Source organism: Lolium rigidum, chromosome 7, assembly GCF_022539505.1.
Source record: "Lolium rigidum isolate FL_2022 chromosome 7, APGP_CSIRO_Lrig_0.1, whole genome shotgun sequence".
NCBI lineage: Eukaryota > Viridiplantae > Streptophyta > Magnoliopsida > Poales > Poaceae > Lolium > Lolium rigidum.
The window spans coordinates 65,171,514-65,194,497 of NC_061514.1; the positions used below are offsets into that span (position 1 = coordinate 65,171,514).

Here is a 22,984-nt window from a genome sequence, read left to right on the forward strand (position 1 = left end):
GCCGCACCTCGGACGGCCGCTCGGCCCTCGCCCGCGGCCGTTCGCCGCCCCGGCGTGGCCCCGTTCGTCGCCCGTCCGCCGCCGCGGCGCGCCGCCCAGTGCGCCGCCGCCCTTGCCGCGGGCGCCGCCCTGTGCGCCGCCCCATGCGCCGCCACCCTTGCCGCGGAGGCCGCCCCGTGCGCCGCCGCCCTTGCCGCGGGATTTGCCCCTTGCCGACGCGGCGCGACCCCGTGCGTCGCGTCCGCGTCCCCGTTCCTCGCCGTAGTGCCTCTAGCCGCCGTGGGCGTGCGGCCCCGTCCGCCGCCGCGGGCGCGGCCCTTGCAGGAGGCTCCAAGCTGGCAGCTGGCGCTGCCCGTTCGACGTCGCCGGCGCGGCTCCAAGCTCGCCGTGGGCGCGGAGGTTGTTTCACTTCCGGCGACTTCCGGCAGGTTTGAAAAAAAGGGAGGCGGCGCCGACGGGTGTCTCCGTGAGCAGTCGACGGCGGCAGTACACGAGGCGACCCAAACTCCGGCGGCTGTGCCTACGATTTTCATGGGAGAAAGGAGGACAGAGGAGAGAGAATGTTGTGGGGTCTACTGGTTTGCTTCAGTCTCTCTGTCAAATGGGCCAGAACGCGTGTCCGGCCGGACAGAACGGACGCGCGCTCGTGTCCTCCTCAACCCAAATCGCTCTAATATTTGCGTCAGTTTTGGGTCAAACCGAACGCGGGGAGTATTCGTTTTTAAGATGGGTCGCCCCGCTGGGTGCAGTTTTGACCCAACCGGACGCTGGGAGGGTCCGTTTTTGGATTTAGGTCCCCGCGTTGGAAATGCCCTAAGCAGGCAATGTGTACTCTGCTCACTATGCTCCCCCTAGGCAAAGGCATAGCTGGGTCACGGTCTCAATCTCATCGAGTATGTTTGCTTGCCTGCCTAATGACTTTCATGGAAATTCCATTATTGGTGTGTTAAGGAGCAGTGTGATGTTTGGCTAAAGACTGCTGCTGCACAGGCGAAAAACAGTGCAAACATGTGAGAACCATTGTCTGGGCCTTTTTTGAGCCAACTGCATACAGGATGGTCAATTTTCTTCACGATGGAGATGGGAGCTAGCTTGAGCTCTATGGCAGCGACGTGAGAATGATTGTGATGGCTTTAGGCTCCGTTTGTTTGGGCTTCTGCTTCTGCTTTTGGGTTAAAACAGCGGAAGCCCAAACAAACACCTCAAAATTGAAAAGCGCTGGCGAGAATCGAAATCGTTAAAAAAAAGCTGACATTCACGAAGGAAGATAACTCGCTCCGCACGCGACAAGTGGCGCGCTGTGGTGCCAGAAAACCTCTGGGAAGTGGTCTCTCTGCTCGCCACGTGTCGCAAGGGGAAGCAAGGTGGGGATGGGAGGAGAGAGAAGACTGAGTTGTGTCAGTTTTTTCCCTTTTTCTTCTAAATTCGTTTTTTTAATAAAATATCTTGAGAACCGTAAGTTCAAATTGCGAACCGTTTTCACTTTTGAGATCCTCGCGTCGAGATCTTCAAAACTAGATCCCATGTTGATAGGTTTGGAGATACATTTTTTTCGTACTACCAATAATATTATGATTGTACCTATGGTGTGTATCTAACTATACTCGTGTTTCAATTGATAATTACTTCTGTTTTTAGTGTATTTTGTGCAATTTTTCCCTTTACTCGCTAATTGTACTCGTCCGTGTGCGGGGCTGTACATGTATTTACGCGCGATTGTACCTGCTCGTGTGTGCCACTGTACTTCTGTACATGTACTTGCTCGTGTTCACGACTGTACCTGCTTGTATGCGCGTTCGTACCTGCTCGTCTGAGTGACTGTACTTGTACTCGCTCGTGTGTTCAACTGTACTCGTGTGTTGTGCGTGACTGTACCTGCTCGTGTGCACGACTGTAGCTGCTCGTGTGGTGACTGTACTTGTACTCGCATGTGTGTTCAACTGTACTCGTGTGTTGTGCGTGACTGTACCTGCTCGTGTGCACGACTGTACCTGCTCGTGTGCGTGACTGTACCTATACTCGCATGTGTGTTCAACTGTACTCGTGTGTTGTGCGTGACTCTACCTGCTCGTGTGCACAACTGTAGCTCCTCATGTGCGTGACTGTGCTTGTACTCGCATGTGCGTGCAACTGTATTCGCGTCGTGTACCTAATATTGCTTTGTACTTGATTTTGCAAGAGATAGCTGGCTGCGTGCGCGGCAGTATGCGTACCTCACGCGGGAACTCGCGCGTACTCGCGTCCGAGGATGAGCCAGCTAGCACGTACTCGTGCGGGAGGAGCGCGTACTCGCGTGCGGCAGCGCGCGTACTCGCGCGCGAGATTGGAGGAGCACGTCGCGCGGACAGGATCGTGCGGGACGGACACGCGTCAGCTTTTCGTATGTTTCGCGGGATGCAACTTTTCCTTCGCGGAGGTCGGTCTTTTTCTAGTGGTACCCATGGAAGGAAAATGAACTAGCGAAAGGGGGCCGCGACGAAAAGCTAGTCGAGAGGTGCTTCTGCCGCTTTTGCCTGCTTCCCGAGTTGCACATGACGGGAATACCCTCTCTACTTCAGACTATCTACAAAGCAATTGCCATTCAATATATGCAAAACGCCCCGTGCAAACGAGGCAACCCCAAACAGCGTCTGTTTCATCATCTCAAAAAAACCCCATTCTCTCACGTTCGTGCCGTGACAGAGCTAGGGTTCCCCGCCGCCGCCGCCGCCGTCGCCATTCCCGCAGCCGCAGTGCGAGCTCCCCTCCCATGCTCCGTTCTCGGCCTGGTACAACTCCCACAGTCCCCGAATCGACCGCGCGCCCACGGGTTGAGCTTGTCCCCGTCGGCCACCGGTGATAGGAGCTCTGTGAGCCGCCCCCGTCCGCGGTCTGCTCCTTCGCACTGTTGGCCGCCGCTGACAGGATCTCGAGCCGCCGACGCCTCGCCGTTTCTCATCCACCGCCGTCCCGGTGAGCTTCTCCGACGATTCGGCGATGTGCTGCTCCAACCGATTCGCCGATGGATCTTGTGCGATGTAGTGGTGCTCTTCAAAATTCCTGTATCCTTGGTGGATGTGTGCAGTTGCGTTGTGCCCATATATGCTCGATGTATGTATGTATTCCAGAAAAAATCAGTTCTGAATGTTTCGGATCTGTTGGTCAGTCAATAGTATTATGCAATACCAACGACAATTACTTTTTGGTTATTACCTACTTCCACAATATGTTCAAAAGTCAAAAGCCAAAATCCCAAATAAATTTTAACTAAATTATTCCAATACAAAGCGCATTTAGAATTATTTTAGTGAAATAGATAATTGGGGTAATTATGTAATACAAAATAGCTAACTTGTTTCATATCGGCATTTATACATCTTTTAGGTAATCAGGGGGAATTTCAGAGATTTCATCCTTCATAACAAGTATAGCAGCTATTAAAAGCACTCCTGTCAAACATCAAATCTCTGCTTCTCACAGCTGCTTCCCGCAGCTGCATTTCCACACCTTACCAGCTACAACTACTTCTCAAAAACTGCAGCCCAAACAAACAAACCCTTATGCCCTTAATGCCCTTGGCAGATCTCCTTTTCAGCTGTAAGTTCTAACCGTAGCGCTGGTCAATTGGAATGCCTAAAGAATATCGTGGGTCAAATGGGAGACCGGGATAAGGGGAAAATAGCCCATGTAGCCAATTTTGTAAGGATCTACGTATTAAAAACACTAGTACATCTACATATACGTTACTCCATCTGTCTATCTATCAGTACAAGGCGACAAATCTCAAGGAGGTGAACATGGTAGCAGGAGCAATAAAGAGAGGAGCGGAAAATACAGGTAGTGGACTGTGGACTGATGGTAGTAATGCAGAAGGATTTGTGCCGCAGAAATTTGCTGTACTCCAGTACAATACACCATGAAGCACCTAGAGCTAGGCAATGGACCAATGCTCGATATTATCATATTAAGGCATAGTGACAGTTTAAAAAAAACTAAACAAGGCAAAAGAACTGTTATTTCATTAGTTAAAAAGAAGGTTTCAGAGACGTTTGCATAGACAAAGAAATAGGACTTTAAGGTAAAGGGAGTCTAATTTTCCAGAATTACATTGCCCAAAAACTTAGCCCCGACCAAGCACCAAGCTCCCGCTTCCTCCTTAATCCTAGAAATGACTAGGAATGCCACCGATGCTTGAAGTCGAAAAACTCTAGAATTGTTATTTTTCCAAATTTCCTAAGAAACAAGCATAACCATTGAGGTCGTAGCTTTCCTTGTCTTGCCACACTCGAGAGCTACCACAACATGCTAGGATCTCCTCCAAATCCGAATGGAGAAACGACACTTGTAGAGGAGATGGCCCGCCAATTCTCAAACTTGGTTGCAAAGCACGCAATTTCCAAAATTTTGCCAATCCCGCCGCTTAAGACGATCTGCCGTCTAAATTCTGTTTTGCATGACCAACCAAGCGAAGAATTTACATTTGGGAGGAGCCCAAGTCTTCCAAACCCAGGCATTAGGAGAGGCGGCGATGATTCCTTTGCATCATGTATGCTATCTTGGCGGGATAAGCTCCATCACTATTCACTAGTGAATTTCCATCAGATGTTGTCAAACTCATGTTGGGAAAGTTGATTTCGGGACCGGCTCACATAAGGTGAAAATTTATTGTATGTGTTCGATGCCAAATTTATTGTTCTTATGCGCCTTCTTAACCCTGCAATTCTTTCTTTTAGTATTCTCGGAGAGCTTGCCGAGTACCATTTAACCATGAAAATCATTGCAAGGATTTCCAAGCCCAATCCAAGACATGTCGTCATCAACCCATTCTTGTGAAACAGTGAAAGCCAAAGAAGGTTAAGAGGGGACGCAAATATTTCTAGGTGCAACATACCCCGTCCTCCAAGCTTAGTTGGACGACAAATCGCATCCCAATTAATTTTAAATTTACCTCGGGTAACCTCATCACATCCCGCCCACAATAAGCGCGTAAAATAGATGTGATCTTTTTCATGACCTCCTTTGGTAGCTCAGGAGAAGCGATATTGTACGTAGATGGCTTGGAATTAAACACGGCATGAACAGCAACATCGACGTGCTTCCAATTCCTTGTGGGAAATTTTCCAGCTATTTTGTCTTCAAGAATTTGAAAATCTAATTTCCTTAGCCTATATGGATAGCGGTAGCCCCAAGTACTTAATTGGAAAGGAGGTTCGAGTTGCCGGAAAGGATTGAAGAACACCATCGAGGTCCACATCTTGGCAACGAATTGGGGCAAACAAGATTATTTTTTGGCAATTAGCTGGCCTATACTGCGAGAATTTTCATCAGTATAACCCTGTCATGTAGTAATAACCGCGTCTCTCACTATTTATTTCCTATCATCCACAGCACACAGTGTACATGCTGGCATAAAGCACCACGAAGTTTACATTATCTACCTGCTCACGCTCCCATTCCGTGCCAGCGTCGCATCGGAGTTTCAGGTCATGTAAGGGCATCTCCAGCGGCGCGACGTATTTCGGACGTCCGAAACGTCCGTTTGCGTCGGCCCGCGGACGCGTTGTGGCCCAGGGCGACCGTTTGCGTCGAGGGTAGCTCCAGCGGTGTGGACGCATATTTTATCCGGGGACAGCGTCAAGGTCGCTAATGGCGTTTTACGTCCCGTCGAGGACTGCCGCCGGCGATTAACTGTTCCCGCGCGACGACGATCGTTCCCGCGCGCCCAATACATTGGCAAGTTTCGCCGGAGTTTCGCGCGCGCGGGAAACGCCCTGCGCGCCAACGCCGTTTCCCGCCCCGCCGTGGCTATATATGGTGGACACCGCCGGGTGCGACGGGCAGACCTCAAGCTACCATCCATCCATGGCGGACCACATGAGTTGGGAGCACGTTGTTCAGATGTGCCGCCAGCTCCACCCGGAGAAGGAGGAGGACGAGGTAGCCGCCGCCGGCGTTGAGGCCCAGCAGCTGGACCTGGAGGTCGCGGAGGCGGAGGCGGAGGTCGCGGAGGCGGCGGCGGAGGCGGCGAGCGCGCGAAGGGCGCCTCGCGGCGACCGGGCGGAGATCGCCAACGCCATGGCCCGGCTCGCCGACGCCGGGGCCGAGCTAGCGGAGGCGCGGGCGGCCATCGCGGCCCTCTCGGCCGACGCCGTCATCCACGACATCGCGGACGACGACCCCCCGTGTCCGGGCCGACGCGCGCCGGCGACCAGCTGGTTCTGCTCGCGTCCTTCGAGTCCCTGGCAGGCGCCGCCAGGCTTGGGTGGCGGAGGAGGAAGCCGCCAGCTATGCGACGGCCATGGCTAGGGGGTTAATGTGCTCCGACCTGGACTCGCTCCAGCGTAGGGGCCCTTCTCCCGCGCGGGTCGAGCGGAGAACCGGGAGCCGGAGGTCGCCATCGCCGCCGGGGACGAAGCCGTGGCGGCGGCGGCTAGGGACGGGGCCCGCTTCGTCGCCGACGTGGCGGCGATCCGAGCGGCGGTCCGGGCGGAGGTGGACGCGGCGGCGGCGGCAGAGGAGGAGGAGGCCCAGGCGACGGCGGCGGTCCAGGCGGCGGAGGAGGAGGCCCGGGCGGCGGCGGAGGTCCAGGCAGCGGCAGAGGAGGAGGAGGCCCGGGTGACGGCCTTTGCGACGGTGACGGTGACGGCCCTGTGGGACAGCTCCCAGGCCGAGGCCCTCGAACGCCGCGGCGCGGCGGACGAGATGTCCGTTCGCCGCCGTGCACGGCGCGCGGAGTTCAAGAAGCGCTCCCGCTTCGACGGCGGCGCCGGCCCATCCGGCGGCCGATGGTAGGGCGCGCGACTGCGAGTAACCGAGGCGGTGTAGGCCGCGCGACGGCGAGTAGGTACGGCCGTTGTAGTTTTAGGTTAACTCGACTAACCATCTCTGTAAAGATGGTCCTTTTGGCCAATCAATAGTAATGAAAAAATACTTTGCTTATCTAGTCACTGCCGACCGGGCCCGGATGTACCCAACGCGGACATTTTCCGTGTCCGCCGAGCGTCCGCGGAGACGCAAACCTGCCGCATATTTGGGCCAGGTTTGCGTCTCCGCGGACGGACCGGTCACTTTGCGTCGCCCCGCTGGAGCAGGACCCAGACGCATTTCCGGTCACGGCGGACGAAAACGGTCGCTCAGCGACCATTTGCGTCGTGCCGCTGGAGATGCCCTAACTAACTTTTCAGGGGCCCTTTTGTAGCGAGCAGCAGATGTGATGGAGTGAGTACTCGTGTAAACTCCATCCAGTCGCGAGTACGGCTACTATTCCCCGTGTCAATGCCGTTGTACGTTATCCAGATCTCCCGAATTCCCGATGATGGAGTCTGTTCTTTACCAGCACTGCTGCTGCTGGTGGTGAAATCAAACCCTAAAAGCAAATTAAGCGTGCGTGGACGGCGGCACATGCACAGGATGGTAACAACGGTGGATTGGTGGCAGGGCAGTGAAGCACGGGAGCATAGTACGGTAGAGGAATACTTAGATTCCTGTCAGCTTGATGCCGATGAGGAGGGAGTCTCACACTTTTCTTTATTTAACTCCTAATCCGAGCACTGAACATGTGCACAGAGCACCGTTAGGAGCGTCTCAATGCAAATCTCTCTCCTCTCGCCAGAATCTTTGTATAAAAAGATTTGTGTACGTTGCGTCCGATGGTTTTCAGTTCTCGAGTCTCAGTCAATTGATCAAGTGACTGTGAAGAAGGCATTGTTTCCTCAACATAGAACTGCTGTACCCTATGTACTATCAGAGTATCAGCAATAAAATTGAAGTTTTACCGCCGGGTAAACCGCACGAGTCTAGGTCAAAACGCGGCGCCCGAGCGATGGCCGTTGGGCGAGGCTGACAGTCAAGGACCAGGCAGCGCTGCCGCTGAAATCAGATCATCTGGCATTCTGGCAAGTACTCCCAGTACGAGTGTGGTCCAATGATTCATCAAACGGCCATATGGGCGCTCGCTGACACGGGAGCACCAGCCAGCCAGCCAGCCAGCCAAGCGGGTGTCAGCTTTACTCGGGCTCACTGTGCGTGCGTGGTGTGCTCCGGCCGCCGGCCTCCTCCCTCTGCAAACATCTCGGTACGGAAAACACAGTGGCTGGAGTCGGGAGATCTGGCGCGCTTTTAACGTGCACGCTCCCGTCCACTACCGCTTGTTCCGTGGAAAATGCTAGCTAGCCAAATGTTACCGTGCTACTGCTAGTCTACTAGACATGTCAATATAAAGACTACTCTAGTTTTACTAGATCCATGTTCAGCTTCAGCCTAAACTATTTTCTGGATGCTAGATTGCTAATGTGTAGCGTCTCGATATATTACCGGAGCCTCACGAATGCTGAATGAAAACATGTCGAAAGAAAAGACTACAAAACGTTTAAGTAGATGAAAAGAAAATATCATTATCTTTGGACAAAAGATCGGTTCTCATTATTTCATTACTACGTAACATGGTTCCCTATATAATTTTCTTCTTTAAGCTACCTAAAGGAGTCTTACATCGATTAAATTATTTTTGATCAAGATTCTTTTGAGAGGGGGATAGTGGAAGGGAGATAGTAAACAAAAGAAATATCGACTGGCAAGACAAAATATTATTTATTGCCTAAAAAACCAATAACTTGCATTCATGACCTTGAGATAAAGAACATAGTCCTCCTGGGCAAATGGTTGTTCAAGATTCTTACCAAAGATAGGCATGTCAAACCATTCTAAAAAAACATTGGCTCACTCGTATTGTTTTGGATTTATTGCAAATCTAGAGACTCGTATTTTTGGGTGGCCATGTAGCGACTAAGAAGCACTTCTTTCCATAGCGGCTAAGATAAGGTTATGGGGAATAAGTGGTTAAAGAAGTGAGCCTACCTCACTTGGTTAGGGAAGTGGATGTACAACCCAGCCATCCAGGTTCAAGTTCTCAGGATGCGAATTTAGGTTTTTATTATTTAAAAACAAAATCACTATAGGTGCTTCCCCTACCGTATTCCGTTCAAAAAAATGGTTAGATAATACTACACTCCGGAACAATATTCAACCATGTATAATTTTGTACATCACAAAATGGATACATTACCCAAGGTGCTGAAATCTTCTCCGTTGAATGTGACATTCGGTAGAGACCTTGTTCGTACCAGGCAAGCATCTTAAAATGATTTGCTTCAACATCTAGCTTTGGTCTAATTAATGCAAGGGACAAACAAGTTTTGATAGAACCTAAACAAGTTTTGATAGAACCTAAATGAGAATGATTAATTCTCTATGAATTACGTGTATAGAGTTTTGATCCAGACTGAAGATTTGGAAAATATAGATATAGATTCCGTTGAAGACGAAGGTTTTTGCGTGATACCTTCATATAGTGGTAATCTTCACTAAAGATAACTTTTCAAAACGCAACTGATATGGAAGTAAAAAAGTATGTCTTCTACCATCATGAATATAAACACTTGAAAGTGCCAATTTGCTAGATTACTACATCTTCCAGACAGGTTCTATCTTATAGCCGCCACTAGCGTTGATCTTCCAGATAGGTTCTATCTTGGCAACTTGCTTCATAGGGTGGATCATAGGTTTAAGATACTTATTAGGGTGAGAGCGTTTGCCGTTATTTTGGTAAATTAGCTATGTAGAAATAATAATATTTTCAATGATAAAAATTCTTCTCTTACACCGGTTATCTATCGGTGCACTGCTTTGCACTGTTTACGATGGTGTCCACATATTTGAAGGACATGACAAGATAGTTTTTACCCAATATGGATTGCAGCGTAATCTCAGGATTGAGACTCCATCCCCCATAGAGGTCAATGCAATTTCCCACATGATTACTTGTATACAGCATTTTCCGCTTTTAATTTTGATACAATGGTTTGTGAGCTGCTACATGCATCCTAGTTATGCAAAGACCATGTGTAAATGTGTAATGCTTAAACCTTTTAGGTAATACAACAATTTTACTATAAAAAGAGGATTGTCAACGTGTAGCAGCAGTTTTACGACTAAGAATTCATAGGTGGGGTAATGATTGGTGAGTAAGAGCTTGCTTATATCGGGAGGTCATAATTTGGATAGGCTACTAGAATTTTGGTGAAAATAAAAGAAAAAAGCATTAAATGTCTAGACGTGCACGTACGTGCTCGTGTGAGTTGCGTACGAATAACAGAGATCACGCCATTTTGCACCACTGAAAACCATTGTATTGGACGAGCGAGGCTTCACACGCTCTAAGTGCAGGCCTTGCGTTACCCATTAATGTACAGGTAGCAGGAGTAGCGCGGCGGCTAGCTTCAACTTCTCCCGGCCTAGAAACATAAAATGAGCGGGAAAAGCGGGCGGTTTCCGTCGCCATTTCGCTTGTCATCTTGCACAAGACCAGTGCCCGTGCCATGAGCACATGACCGTCCAGAACGGCAGTTCCAGTGTACTTGTACCTTGCTCACAGTCACACAGCAACACACGTACCTAACACGGATCGCTTTCATGCTCGTGAGAAAATACGAGTTCGTCCAGTTTTCTCTCCAGCTGTCTCTCAAAAAAGAGCTATTTGGGCGCTATGTGGCGTATAGTCGCTCGCATCCCTCCATAAAAAATCAATGGTGTTGGAATTTGAAGCCGGGATATATACTCTCAAGAACTGGACGATCGTCCACGCTCATCGAAGTGCTCACATTCCTTTGTTTTCTCCCGCCCACACTACCTACCGCTCTCGATCGAGACTCTATGCTGTGTTCATCAATTTCGGGTCTGTACTCTATCAAAATATCCCTATCATCTCTTAGAGCTAGTTTGGCTCCAGTTATTTGGGTCTAAAATCAAATAATTCATTTGTGATTTCAAAAATCAACCTTAATTTTTTCAGTGCCTTGACCTTAATTTTTCAAAAATCAGTAACGGAATTGTTACAGAATACAAGTTAGAATTCCATGGCCTTCATCCCATGCCTAACCTTATTTTTTTCGGCGCCCTGACATTTCTGTGAATTTACCAAAATAAATGATATCATCCATGTCATTTTATTTCACTTCTTTCAAATGAAATAAAATGATGGGTGCCAAACAAGCTCTTATTTATTTCATTCACCAGTGATTTCAGGTACCAACTCTTTGGCGACGTCAGTGGCTCCTGTAATCAGGTAACCAGTAGAGCACTTGGAAACAAAAAAGCATCAAATTCCTTTTGGAACCCGACAATCTCAAGGCAAAAAAGAGTAGGAAAGTTCGGCTAAGCTCTCATGGTGTTTCTGCCGATCAGTGCGTCGAGCAGGCTAGTGGCTTGATTATCTTTGCGTGCGCACGCCATGATGTGCCGGCCCGGGGAAAGAACAAGGCCAATACCACCGGCACCACGTACTGCTAATTAGACAAGACCTTAAACGGCCGCAACCAGGCGGTGCGCGGGAACAAAATGTCCGGGAGGGGAGGATTAGCCGGGCAAAGACAAGGAGCGTGTCCCCTCCCGGAGGATCCATGGATGATGGATGTGCTTTCTGACCCAACATTTCTCATGTCCTGGCCAGGTGAGGAGCATGAGTGCTGTGGGTTGGTGGAGGCTTTGCTCTCATGCACCTCCTCCATCGGTCCGGCTTGGCTCTTCTTTTGGGTTTCTTCTGACGGTGCACTTTGGTTCTAGTTTTACATCAGATGGCGACCCATCTGATTAGTGTGATGTGATGAGTGTTCTAAAAATGGGAAAAGAGCACCGAATGAGAGTAGCTTTTCATCATAGGGTAGGACTTCGTGGAGCCTAGTGTGTTCTTCAGATATCTCTCTATCATCAGGCCTATAATGCGGCGGATCGGCGGTACATTTTACAGGATTCCGCCTCCAAAGTCCCAACGGCCGCAAAATATACAGCATTTTCAGTGCTGATGAGTAGGGACTGGCTAGTGATGGTGGTCTCCATAGAACATTTCGGCTTAAACAGCTCTCTGAACATTGATAAGCTATGCCGATAATTGTTAATTTGCTAACAATAACAGCAAACTGCAATCATTTGAGATACAGAAAATTAGTAGAGAATGAGGCGGACCTGATATTTGATGATGAACAGTAGATTGGCCATGGTCTATAGCGAAAAGGCATTTTATATTTCCACTTCCCACACAACATCCCTCCAGAAATGCATGGGCGTGCACTGTAAGACATGGTAAAAACATAATAGACTTTCAGCCTGAGAAATACCAAGTTAACACCTGATCACGGTACTACAACACCAAGAAAGTACAAACCCCGCTACAATAGCTCCAGCTGGATTTCCCACATGATGAACTGCAGGGGCGCCTTCTTAGCAAATCCAAGTTGCAGAGGTTCAGGAACTAGAAAAGACTGGGAACAATTCCAAGCAGGAAACAAGTGCCATTCACGATATGGGATGTCAAGGTTCACTGGAAGTTGCCTTTGTGGAACGGCACAATGACTTATAACATCATGATATATCAGATTATCATATCAGTACCTTATGTCAGACTTGTTGCCACCATTTAACATGTTTCCAGTTCCACAGGGACCATATTTCCAATCTTTAAATATGTCCATAAAGACTAGTGTACATACAAGATTCATCTTATCAGTCTGTATCATAATTTACAGTGAGAAATATAGCACCTTATAAGTATATTCAGAGAGGGACCATTTACGTAGTTACACAACACAACATTTTAACATTCATCCCACTATGTTTACATGGTTCAGCTTGGCTCTTCTTTTGGGTTTGTTCTGAGACTGCACTTTGGTTCTAGTTTTAGATGATGGCGACCGGCCTCATTAGTGATGTAATGAGTGTTCTAAAAATGGAAAAATGGCACTGGGTAGGAGTAGCTTTACATCATAGGATAGGACTTTGTGTGGCCTAGTGTGTTCTTCAGATATCTCCATCTAATAGATGCCCACCTCCAGACCATTCGATCGGCCGCAAATATATACAGCAATTGCCAGTGCAGATGAGCAGCGACTGGCTAGTGATGGTCTTTAAAGAAATTTTCAGCTTAAACGGCTCTCTGAACACTGATAAACTATGACGATCATTATTAACTTTATAATCATATCTTCTCTCTCAAAGCAAAAGAAATAAACCTTCTAATAGTAGTATCAGCAAATTGCAATCACTCGAGGTACAGAAAATTAGTGGAGAAGGCAGAACTGACATTTGATGATCCCACTCAAGTAGAGTGTCCATGATCAACAACAAAAAGGAATTTCATATTTCCACTTCTCACGCATCAACATCCATCCAGACATGCCCAGGCACGCTGCAAAAACCCGGCAGAAACATGATAAACTTTTTCAGATTGAGCAGTTCTGAGTTAACACGATGACCGTACTAAAACACCAATGGAAGTACAAAACCCCACTACGACAGTTCCAGCAGGATTATCGACACAGGATGAACAGTAGGGCAGGGTGCCTTCTTAGCAGAGCCTAGAGCAGAGGTTCAAGAACAAGAAAACACTTGAACATTTCCAAGCTGGAAACAAGTGTCACTCACAGTATACAAGGCCACGGTTCACCCGAAGTTCCATTTGTATGACATCAGGATGACTATAACATCATGTCAGATTCTCATATCAGTAACTTATAGCCTTGTTGCCAGAAATTTCACACGTTTCCAGTTCAGCAGGAGCCATATTTCCAATCTTTGAATATGTCCATAAAGGCTACTATACATCCAAGATCCTGCTATATCAACAAGTATGTATTATGCCTAATTTCCGCATAAAGGTCCACCTTCTTCTCTGCTAATTTTTGCTCTTACTTTTCTTTTGGGTTTGTTCTAACGGTGAACTTCGGTTCTAGTTTTAATCAGATGGTGACCGCACCTGATTGGTGTTGTAATGAGTGTTCTAAAAATGGGAGAAGGGCACTGAGTGAGAGTAGCTTTATATCATAGGTTAGGACTTCGTGTATCCTAGTGTGTTCGTCAGATATCTGCATGTAGTACAGCGCTACGCTTTAAAGTGTGCACCTCCAAACCATTCCATCGGCGCTTGTCTGTGCAGATGAGTAGGGAGTTGGGACTGATGGTGGCCTCGGAAGAAAATTTTCAGCTTAAACGGCTCTCTGAACCCTGATAAGCTATGAAAGTCATTGTAAACTTGCTAATTATATCTTCCCTCTCAAAGCAAAAGAAAGAAACCTTCTAATAGTAGTATCAGCAAATTGCAATCATTTGAGATACACAAAATTAGTAGAGGAGAAGGCGGACCTGAAATTTGATGATCCCACTTAACAATCCATTTCAATACAGTTGCAGCAACATCCATATCAAGACATGCTCGGGCACACTGCAAAAACGCAGCAGAAACATGATAAACTTTCAGATTGAGGAATTCTGAGTCAACACCATCACAGTACTTAAACACCAACGGAAGTACTCCATCAAAATAATTGCCCAAAAAAGTAGATACATCCATTTTTGGCAATTATTTTGAACCGGAGGGGGTACAAACCCCACTATGACAGTTGCAGCAGGATTCTCCACACAGGATGAACAGCAGGGCGGCTTCTTAGCAGAGCCTAGTGCAGAGATTCAAGACTAGTAAACACTTGAACATTTCCAAACTGGAAACAAGTCACTCAACCTATGCAGGCCATTCAACGGAAGTTACATTTGTGCCACATCACGATGACTATAACATCATGATGTCAGATTCTCATGTCAGTAACTTGTTGCCACTAACTTGACACGTTTCCATTCTGCAGGGACCATTTTCCCAATCTTTGAATATGTCCTTAAAGGCTACTATACATCCACGATCCAGCTATATCAAGAAGTATGTACCATAACTAATTTCTCCATACAGGTCCGCCTTCTTCTCTTCTAATTTTCTGCTCTTGCTTTTCTTTTGGGTTTGTTCTGACGGTGCAGGTTGGTTCTAGTTTTAGATCAGATGGCGACCAACCTGATTGGTTCTGTAATGGGTGTTCTAAAAATGGGAGAAGGGCACTGAGTGAGAGTAGCTTTATATTACAAGTTAGGACTTCGTGTAGCCTAGTGTGTTCGTCAGATATCTGCCTAGTTCAGCGCTGCGCTTTACAGCATCCACTTCCAAACCATTCGAGCAGATGACTAGGGACTATGGCCGATTGTGGCCTCTGAAGAAAAATTTCAGCTTAAACAGCCCTCTGAACCCTGATAAGCTATGAAGGTCATTGTTAGCTTGCTAATCATATCTTCTCTCTCAAAACAAAGAAGAGAAATCTTCTAATAGTACCAGCAATTTGCTACAATCTGAGGTAAACAAAATTAGTAGAGAAGAAGGCGAACCTGACACTGGAAGATCACACTGATGGTCTTAAAAGAAGATAATTTCGAGACGACACTTTAAACCTAAAATTGTTCCACTTTTCATCCACGAACATTCATTTCCAGACCAGCTGAGCCACATTGTAAGAAACTGCAAAAACGTGATGACTTGCAGCTTGAGAATTTTGAGTTGACATGATTATGGTACTACTAATACACGAAGGTACAAAACCATCTACTGTAGTCCCAGCAGGATTTACCACAGGATGAACAACAGGGCGCCACCTTAGCAGAAATATTAAAACCAGAAAACAAGGGCCAGCCATGGCATGGAAGGCCATGGTTCCAGTGGAAGTTACCTTCTTGTTACATCAGGATGACTCATAACATCATGATATGCTAGATTCACAAATCAGTAGCTTATATCAGCTTAGCTGTAAAAAAATCACATTTTCCAGCTCTGTGACATCTTTATTTCAATTGCTTAAACATGTATACAAATGCTACTGTACACTTAAGAACCAGCCACGCTAATATGTACCACAATTTCCAAGCGGAAAATACACCCTTTGTAGGTATATTCAGGTCGGGACAAATTACTTAAGTTACACAGCACACCATTTTAACTTCCATCCTGTCACATTTACATGAATATCATTTACATGCCGGGCTTGTGCATTCTGGATAGAACAAACAAGTTCAGTTTTTGTTGCTGCACAAACAATGCTTGCAGATGCTACAATACAAACGGAATGATTGCATAGCGAGAACGAGGGTAGTCTTCAAACTTTTGAAGGTACCATTTATGAGTTTGCACTGCGGCAAATGATAGGTTTGTTATCTGCACAAAAGGGGAGTTTAGTCTGCTGAAATAGTACAATAATCACAAGTTTGTCAAATGCTGATTGTGTCTGGTGTTAACAATCGGTGGAGCGTACCACAAAAGCGAACAGGAACCACACCGAAATGTCTGATCCACCACTAGCTATCAACATGCCCAAATATATGACCTACAAAACAAAACAAAAAATGTACTAAATGAGATGCTAATTAAAACCCCATAAGAGTTATTCACAGGCTGCTCAGCACCCAATAAAGGTAAACTAAAGCAAAAAAAAAATAGCATGGCATAAACATATTCCAATATGTTCGGTTCATTTAGTTGCTCGAAAAATGAAAGTTCTGATGATATATTGGTTTTATCATTTTTAAGCTAGTACAGAATGTTAGTGCCCCGATGTAAGGCTGCTCACACCTACAGGGAAATTTATAGTTAAGTGCCACTCCATGTCTGCGAATTGTGATCCAAAGAAATTTAATGAGAAATCTGCAGTAACATCAAACAGTATTAATCACATTCTGGCATAAGCAACGGAAAAGTTATCTGTCCTTCATCCACTCCTGCCACCGATGAAAGCCAGATCAGGAGCTGCACACTCCCACACTAGTGGAAACCCATTCCAGCCCCTCGTTATGATTTTATTGTCTAGCCTACTGTACATCATTACTTTTGAAATGTGAAAGGAACATCCGCCATATTTGTCCCAACGGTATGTGTAACATACTGAATATGAGTTCCCCCGAAAAACACACTGAATATAAGAGAAGAATGGGAGGTACTCACTAGTTCGGCAAGGTAGTGAGGGCAAGACACACGACTAAACCAGTCACCACAAGGAATAACATATTCATCAGAATCTTTGTTGTCACGCAATGATCCCTGTTAAAGTGGATAACAGAAAATGTAAAAATCCAAAATAATAGCGAAATCTAAAAGTCTGTACTTTAAAAGTTTGGGTCGAAAAGATGCTTAACAGTGCAATTTCTTGCCTAAATCAACAGAAAATATGCATAACGAATAACCCGACAAATATGGTTCACCATTTTATGAAGAGCTCATGATGTTGGTTGACCAAAAAAGTTTCTGTATTTGTGATTTCTATTTTCTAATTCCCATTGGATTCTATCTCAGCAAGTCTTAAGGAACATAGAAATTCCAATAAGCTATACCTTCAGGTTTTCATTCAGCAAGTTTGGTTAGTATTTCAATACATTTGCATATGCTTCTTTTTTAATATTTCAGGCAAAGTAAAACAATAATATCTACAGTTCCAGGCAAAGTACAAAACGTGAATACTTACAAGTATTGCATGGCAACGGGTCTGATGGAGGGACCCCCAAATGAATATAACTGCACCTATCCATTGGCACCAGCCCAATTTTAAAAGAGGCTTTATGAGAGATGACGAATCAATGACTAGATCTGGCATTCTTGCACGACCCTTTACTATAAACTCAGCTATTTGATCTCGAAGAAAAGCTGCTGCTTCAGGAATACAAGAGCTAGCAAGAGATATAGGTGCTGCTGTATAATAGCTGGCAGGAAAAACTATGTCAATGCAAAATGTTATACAAGAGAAGGGAAAGGGCAATACAATGATCTGGTTGAAAGGAAATCCTTACAGGAACTTTTCATGGATAACATGGATGCATAATCATATACCTAATATCAGTATTATGACAATAACACGCATGCATGAAAAAAAGTATGCAAAGCAGTCAACTGTTGAATCTGCAGTGAAGAATTTAGAAATAGAATAACCAGTAATTAGTTCGGTGGAAATTGGCATATCTTTTGGTAGACTGAGGTCAAGATCAAAGCATCCAGTAATTAAAATCTACCTTAAGTTATGGCATCCACTTGAATTTTTATAAGAAGTATATGTAGAACCTACAGAAGTAAAGAGAACTTCTATAACAAAAAGACCTACTAGCAAAGCATGTGAAACTATAACAGAAAGAGCAAGAGGAAAATATTTAATCAAGCTGGTATTAATTATGCAACATTCAAGAACAGAGTGAAGTTAAGCAATATGGAGCTTACAATAGACCCGTCAGATATCCTACAATGTGCATCCGAGCTGAAGGACTGTAATGGAACACATTTTCAGTCTCATAAAGGCGTCTCAGCACCTGAATCTCCATTAACAGAAGTACAAACACAGTCCGCCATACACGATACTTGTGTTCCATAGTGTGCGACCAGACACCGCCAAAAGAGAATGAATTTGAGCCAACAAGATGACTAGCAATTGTGGAGTAATTCGAAGGCTCTGGCAATAGTATTGTCATTTTCATATATGCATAGAAACATATCGCAAGCAGCAAGCTTGTTGTCACCACCACTCCCACCACATAGAAATGCAAGAAGTACTTCTGTGGAACAGTGAATTTCTGCAGTTTTGAAAAGATTGATTTAAGTTTCTGATACGTGTACAGAAATTGACTCTGAGAAGATACGAATGCACCATAAATGCATTAAAATATTGACTTTATCTCTTTTATACTAGCAAACCATTATACAAAAATACATCCACAAAACAGGTTAGCTTTACAATCATGCATGTGCCTACAATTCGTCTGAAGCATCAAATATTTTCTTACATGGAAGGTCAAACCAATGTCACTCCTAATTACTAACAAAGGAAATGCAAAAATGTAGTGCGAAAAGCAGAGAAAGGGGCATTATGTTAGCATCCAGACCCCTTTTTCAGTTGACATTTCCACGTTTAATGATGTGGAACACTTTCTCTTATTTGCTACCAAAGTACCATTTCTTTCAATTGAGTGTGATTTTTTTCAGAAAAGTTTATGAAGAAAATAATATCGCTATTGCAGTCACATGTTATTGTTCTACTCTGACATTGATGCTGAAAGCTGAATACCCGAGGAACTAAGGAAGGCTAAGGTATGTCTGTAATTTTGATGAGAAAGATAAGCTCTAAGAAAAGATGTGGGGAAGGCAGTGGAACAATTAAGTGATCTACTAACACCCCAGTACAGAGTACTATATAAAAACGCTATGCTCCAATGCTTCACAAAATTTCACTTTCTTTTTATAAAGTTTGAACTTAACCAGTATTGACTATGATCCACTTACTGCATGAAGTTACGTTGTCTCTGTTTTCACAGCTGAATTGTTTTCAGGGCATTTTAACCAGACTGCTTCCACTATCAAATTGAATGCCAGGCTGCTTCCTTCATCAAATCGAGCAGCCTGTTGCTCAATTAGTCTATACAATGCATTTGCAGAGTGTGGTTCAGAATTTAAGAAGCTGGTGAGTTTGTTTGAGAGAAGCTGAAGCGCGGCATGGGATGATGGAAAGTAAGCTACGGCTACATGAATGCTTCGGGTTCACCATGGCCATGGCTTCACACGCGTATGATTTAATAGCATAAACTCGCGTTTACGATGCGCCATTTGCTGGCCCTTTCATGTAAATCAATTAGTAACTATTTCAGATGTTCATCGACAGTACACACGAGAGCGAATTTTTGTAGCCCGAGCTACGTGTCCATACTAAGCCTGACAGACAGGGCACTGAGAAATTACATTTTTAAACTCGATTAGTCTGCGGTTTTCTATTTTTTTCAAAGACGTGACAGACAGGGCAACTGAGAAATCACATTTCAAACTCGATTACATTTTAAACAGGTGTATAGTTTGCGGTTTCCGCGGTAGACAGTCCATACTAGGCCTGACAGACAGGGCAGTGAGAAATCACATTTCGTCATGCATTTATATACAGTAGCTTAATTGGTTGAAACTAGGTGGTCTGCAAAAATTATGTTCATATATTGGTAAGAACACCGCAGCAACGAGTACGTGGCTTCTGTTTACACGTGGCTTCTGTTTACACAGCAAGTTTCCGCTTCATATATGCAGAGCCGGATACTCTACCAATGTTTCCTAAACATATATGGCGTATCGAAATTTCAAAACTAAGAGCATCCCCACTCGTTGGCGCTCCCCACGCCCAAATCCGGCGAAATTTTCGTCCGGATTGGAGGAAGATTTGGCGTGGGGAGCGCCGAAGTTCCAGCCGTCCCCCCGGCAGGAAACCCCCAACCTCGACCATTTGACATATTTCAAACAAATTTAACATAAAATTTAACAAGTTCGGCGACCAAGAGTACGAAAATTGCTGAAACAAATTCGGCGATAATCAGTACAATGTGGAGCTCGACGAACATCTGCTCCTCCTCTTCGTCCGAGTCCATGGCCGGCGAGGCAAATGGACGAACACCTGACGGGCGTGGTCGAGGCAACCCGAGCCGCGAGGGACGAGGAGCAAGCAGGCCGGCGGAAGAGCAGCCAGATAGGCCGTCGTCCAAAGACGGCGGAATATAGGCAGGTGGGGAAGGAGGGGCGGCGGAATCTGGGCAACAAGCCGGCGGGGTGGTGCCGGCGGCGAGAGAGATACGAGGGGTGGGGAGATTTTGAGCGACGTGGCGGTGGGGTTCGTGCATCGAGTCACCGACAGATCGGGCCCTTCCCCGCTTTTCACTCGTCCGGAGTCCCCGAGCGCTCCCCGGGGGGGCGGGGTGGCGTGGGCTCGCCGGATGGATGAAGGGCCAAATCCGGACGAAAACGAGGAACCGGGGGCGCGACTGGGCCGAATTACGGCGTCCGGATGGAAAAAACGCTCGCCGGGGCCTCGACGGGGGCACGAGTGGAGATGCTCTAACCCAGGTCCTCTTGTGACAGCAACTGGCCGTGTAACTATTTTCTCGATAGCGAATCTCTACAGGGGGAACATGTGAATGCGAATAGTCTGCGAAATAGATGGGTACGTTTCCAGTCGTGCCGGGATCTGGAGGAGCGGCGCGGGGCTCATCCCTGTGGCCGCCGCCACCTTCCCCGCGCCCTCCAGCTTCGCCGCCATGAACCCCCGGAACAAATAGCAGAGGAGATAGCTGGTCCGGGGGCTGAACATGGGCGCATGGGGGTGGGGGAAGTACAGCGCGGAGCAGCAACCGGAGGAGTTGCAGGGGCTTGGGAGCGATCTTACCGTCTTGGAGGAGGAGGTGCTGGTGGAGGTGCTGTTGGAGGAGGCGGTCCTGACGGTCTTGCCGCGGGCGGAGAAGGCGGAGAGGAGGCCGTGGAGGAGGCGGCCGCCGGCGGCGGCGGGGATGGGCAGCGCGGCGGCGACGATGGGGAGCGTGGCGGCGAGCCACGCGAGGCACAGCAGGGGCTGGAGCGTGGGCCCGCCCCCCATCTCCATGGGAGGCAGGGCAGCGGCGGTGATCTGCGCTGCGCGGGTGGTGGGGTCTAGGAGGGGTTTGCGTTTCCGCGAGCGAGGGAGGGAAGCGAATTGAGGACGGCGCCGCACGCGATTCTTGTTGGATTGCTGCGGTCGACGGATTTGTTTGCTTCCCGTGCCGGGGAGGGTTTCGGTTCCTTCTACACACTCGCACGCGATGTGACCAATTTGATTGACATGATTCACGGAGACGTGGCGAGCGAGGCTGCTGATTAACTCTCGTACTGTATTAATTCTGGGCTGCTAAGCTAACTGTCCACCAACAAGTCAAAAACCAGGCCATTGGAGTTGTTGACGGGTCTCTTCCTTTCAGAAAGAGGGATGTCGACGAATGATGAGTTTGTGGCTCATGATTCATCAAGGCATGAAGCAAGACACGCACTCCGTTTAGCTTTCTCTTTTTTTTTTTTGAACAGAGTTTAGCTTTCTCTTGGGCCGAGTGGAGACCAGCAAGGAGATGAAGATGACTGAAGAGAGGGCGCCATCGCCTGGAGACTGGAGAGCATATACACCTGCTAAAACGTGCTCTCTACCAACACCCAGTTGCAAACCAGCACAATATCTTTTAAAAAAGCATTCGTAGCATATGATTTCAGCTGGATTTTATAAGTTCAAATTCAAAACATGCCTTCTTTCTCAATTTCCATAAAGCCCATCACAGAGCTGCAACCCCCACCACATGAATATTAGTTCTACCAGGATAAAACTTAGCTATCCAAACGAAATACGGAGAGAAATTTATAGGTCTACTAAAAGCTCCAATTGTTTTGCTCACCACTCTCCACATGTACTTCGTCACCGAGCATCACAAACCTACATTTAAAATCCCCTTTCCAACCTTTTTTCATATTATCTTTTGATGCAATGGCATTATACCGAATTAACTATAGCCAGATTTTCATTTTTAGCAGAATTTTAGCCTTCCAAAGGTGTTTAAAATTTCTTTTTCTCAAATGGTCATGAAGCTTGTTATACAAAGATTTGACACTGAAATTCCGGATTTGGTTAAATTCCAAACAGGTTTATCTTTGCCCACATCGAGAGGACATTCTATCCAAGTAATACATGTCAACTTAAATAATGTTTGTACTGCCTGATGACGAATCGGTAGTACGGATATCACTATATATAATTGAATTGTAAGGGAAATACAAGGGGCATGTATAAAGTAAAGAAGATACGTTTTATCTTAGGAGCTCACATTTTCTAGGGAAGACAAACAAATACTAGCTTGACTCATCTCATCTCACCGTGCTCTTTTCTACACATCAATTCATATCTTGTAAATAGCTACTTGATTGTTCGATTCTGGAACATCTGCTAAGTTGTTGTGTTCATATGTTGCACACACTAAGGAGAGGAAAATGAGGTGATGTGTTTTGTCAAACCAACTCTCTCCTATCAACAGGTTTGTTTAGCCATATTCTCGCAAATAAAATGGAATGGAAAATTTGTGAGACTTGAATCTATAGACAGTCAGGCGGTCATAGAAAAAAGATTGGCCGATTTGATTCGGTTGACTCTGTGCTGTGAAGTTTGTAATTGGTCGTACAAATACTGAAATACATGATGCGTATTGGCATGAGAAGAACGCCACCGAAATTCATGTATTCCTATATGACAATTTGAGAAGTGCATGGTTCGTTTGATAAGAAAGTTAATGGTTCGTG

The 22,984-nt window shown here is 46.3% G+C and overlaps 1 protein-coding gene across 1 annotated transcript; it reads right to left on the bottom strand.

Moving 5' to 3' along the window:
- Positions 1-15,647: 15,647 nt before the first annotated feature.
- LOC124676635 (polyprenol reductase 1-like) lies at positions 15,648-21,275 on the bottom strand. Its single transcript, XM_047212676.1, has 6 exons — positions 21,063-21,275; positions 18,095-18,444; positions 17,352-17,586; positions 16,835-16,930; positions 16,149-16,220; positions 15,648-16,051 (listed from the first exon to the last, which is right to left on the bottom strand). Exons 1-6 carry the CDS (start codon positions 21,273-21,275, stop codon positions 15,947-15,949), a joined length of 1,071 nt encoding a protein of 356 aa, XP_047068632.1. The 3' UTR covers positions 15,648-15,946.
- Positions 21,276-22,984: the final 1,709 nt, after the last annotated feature.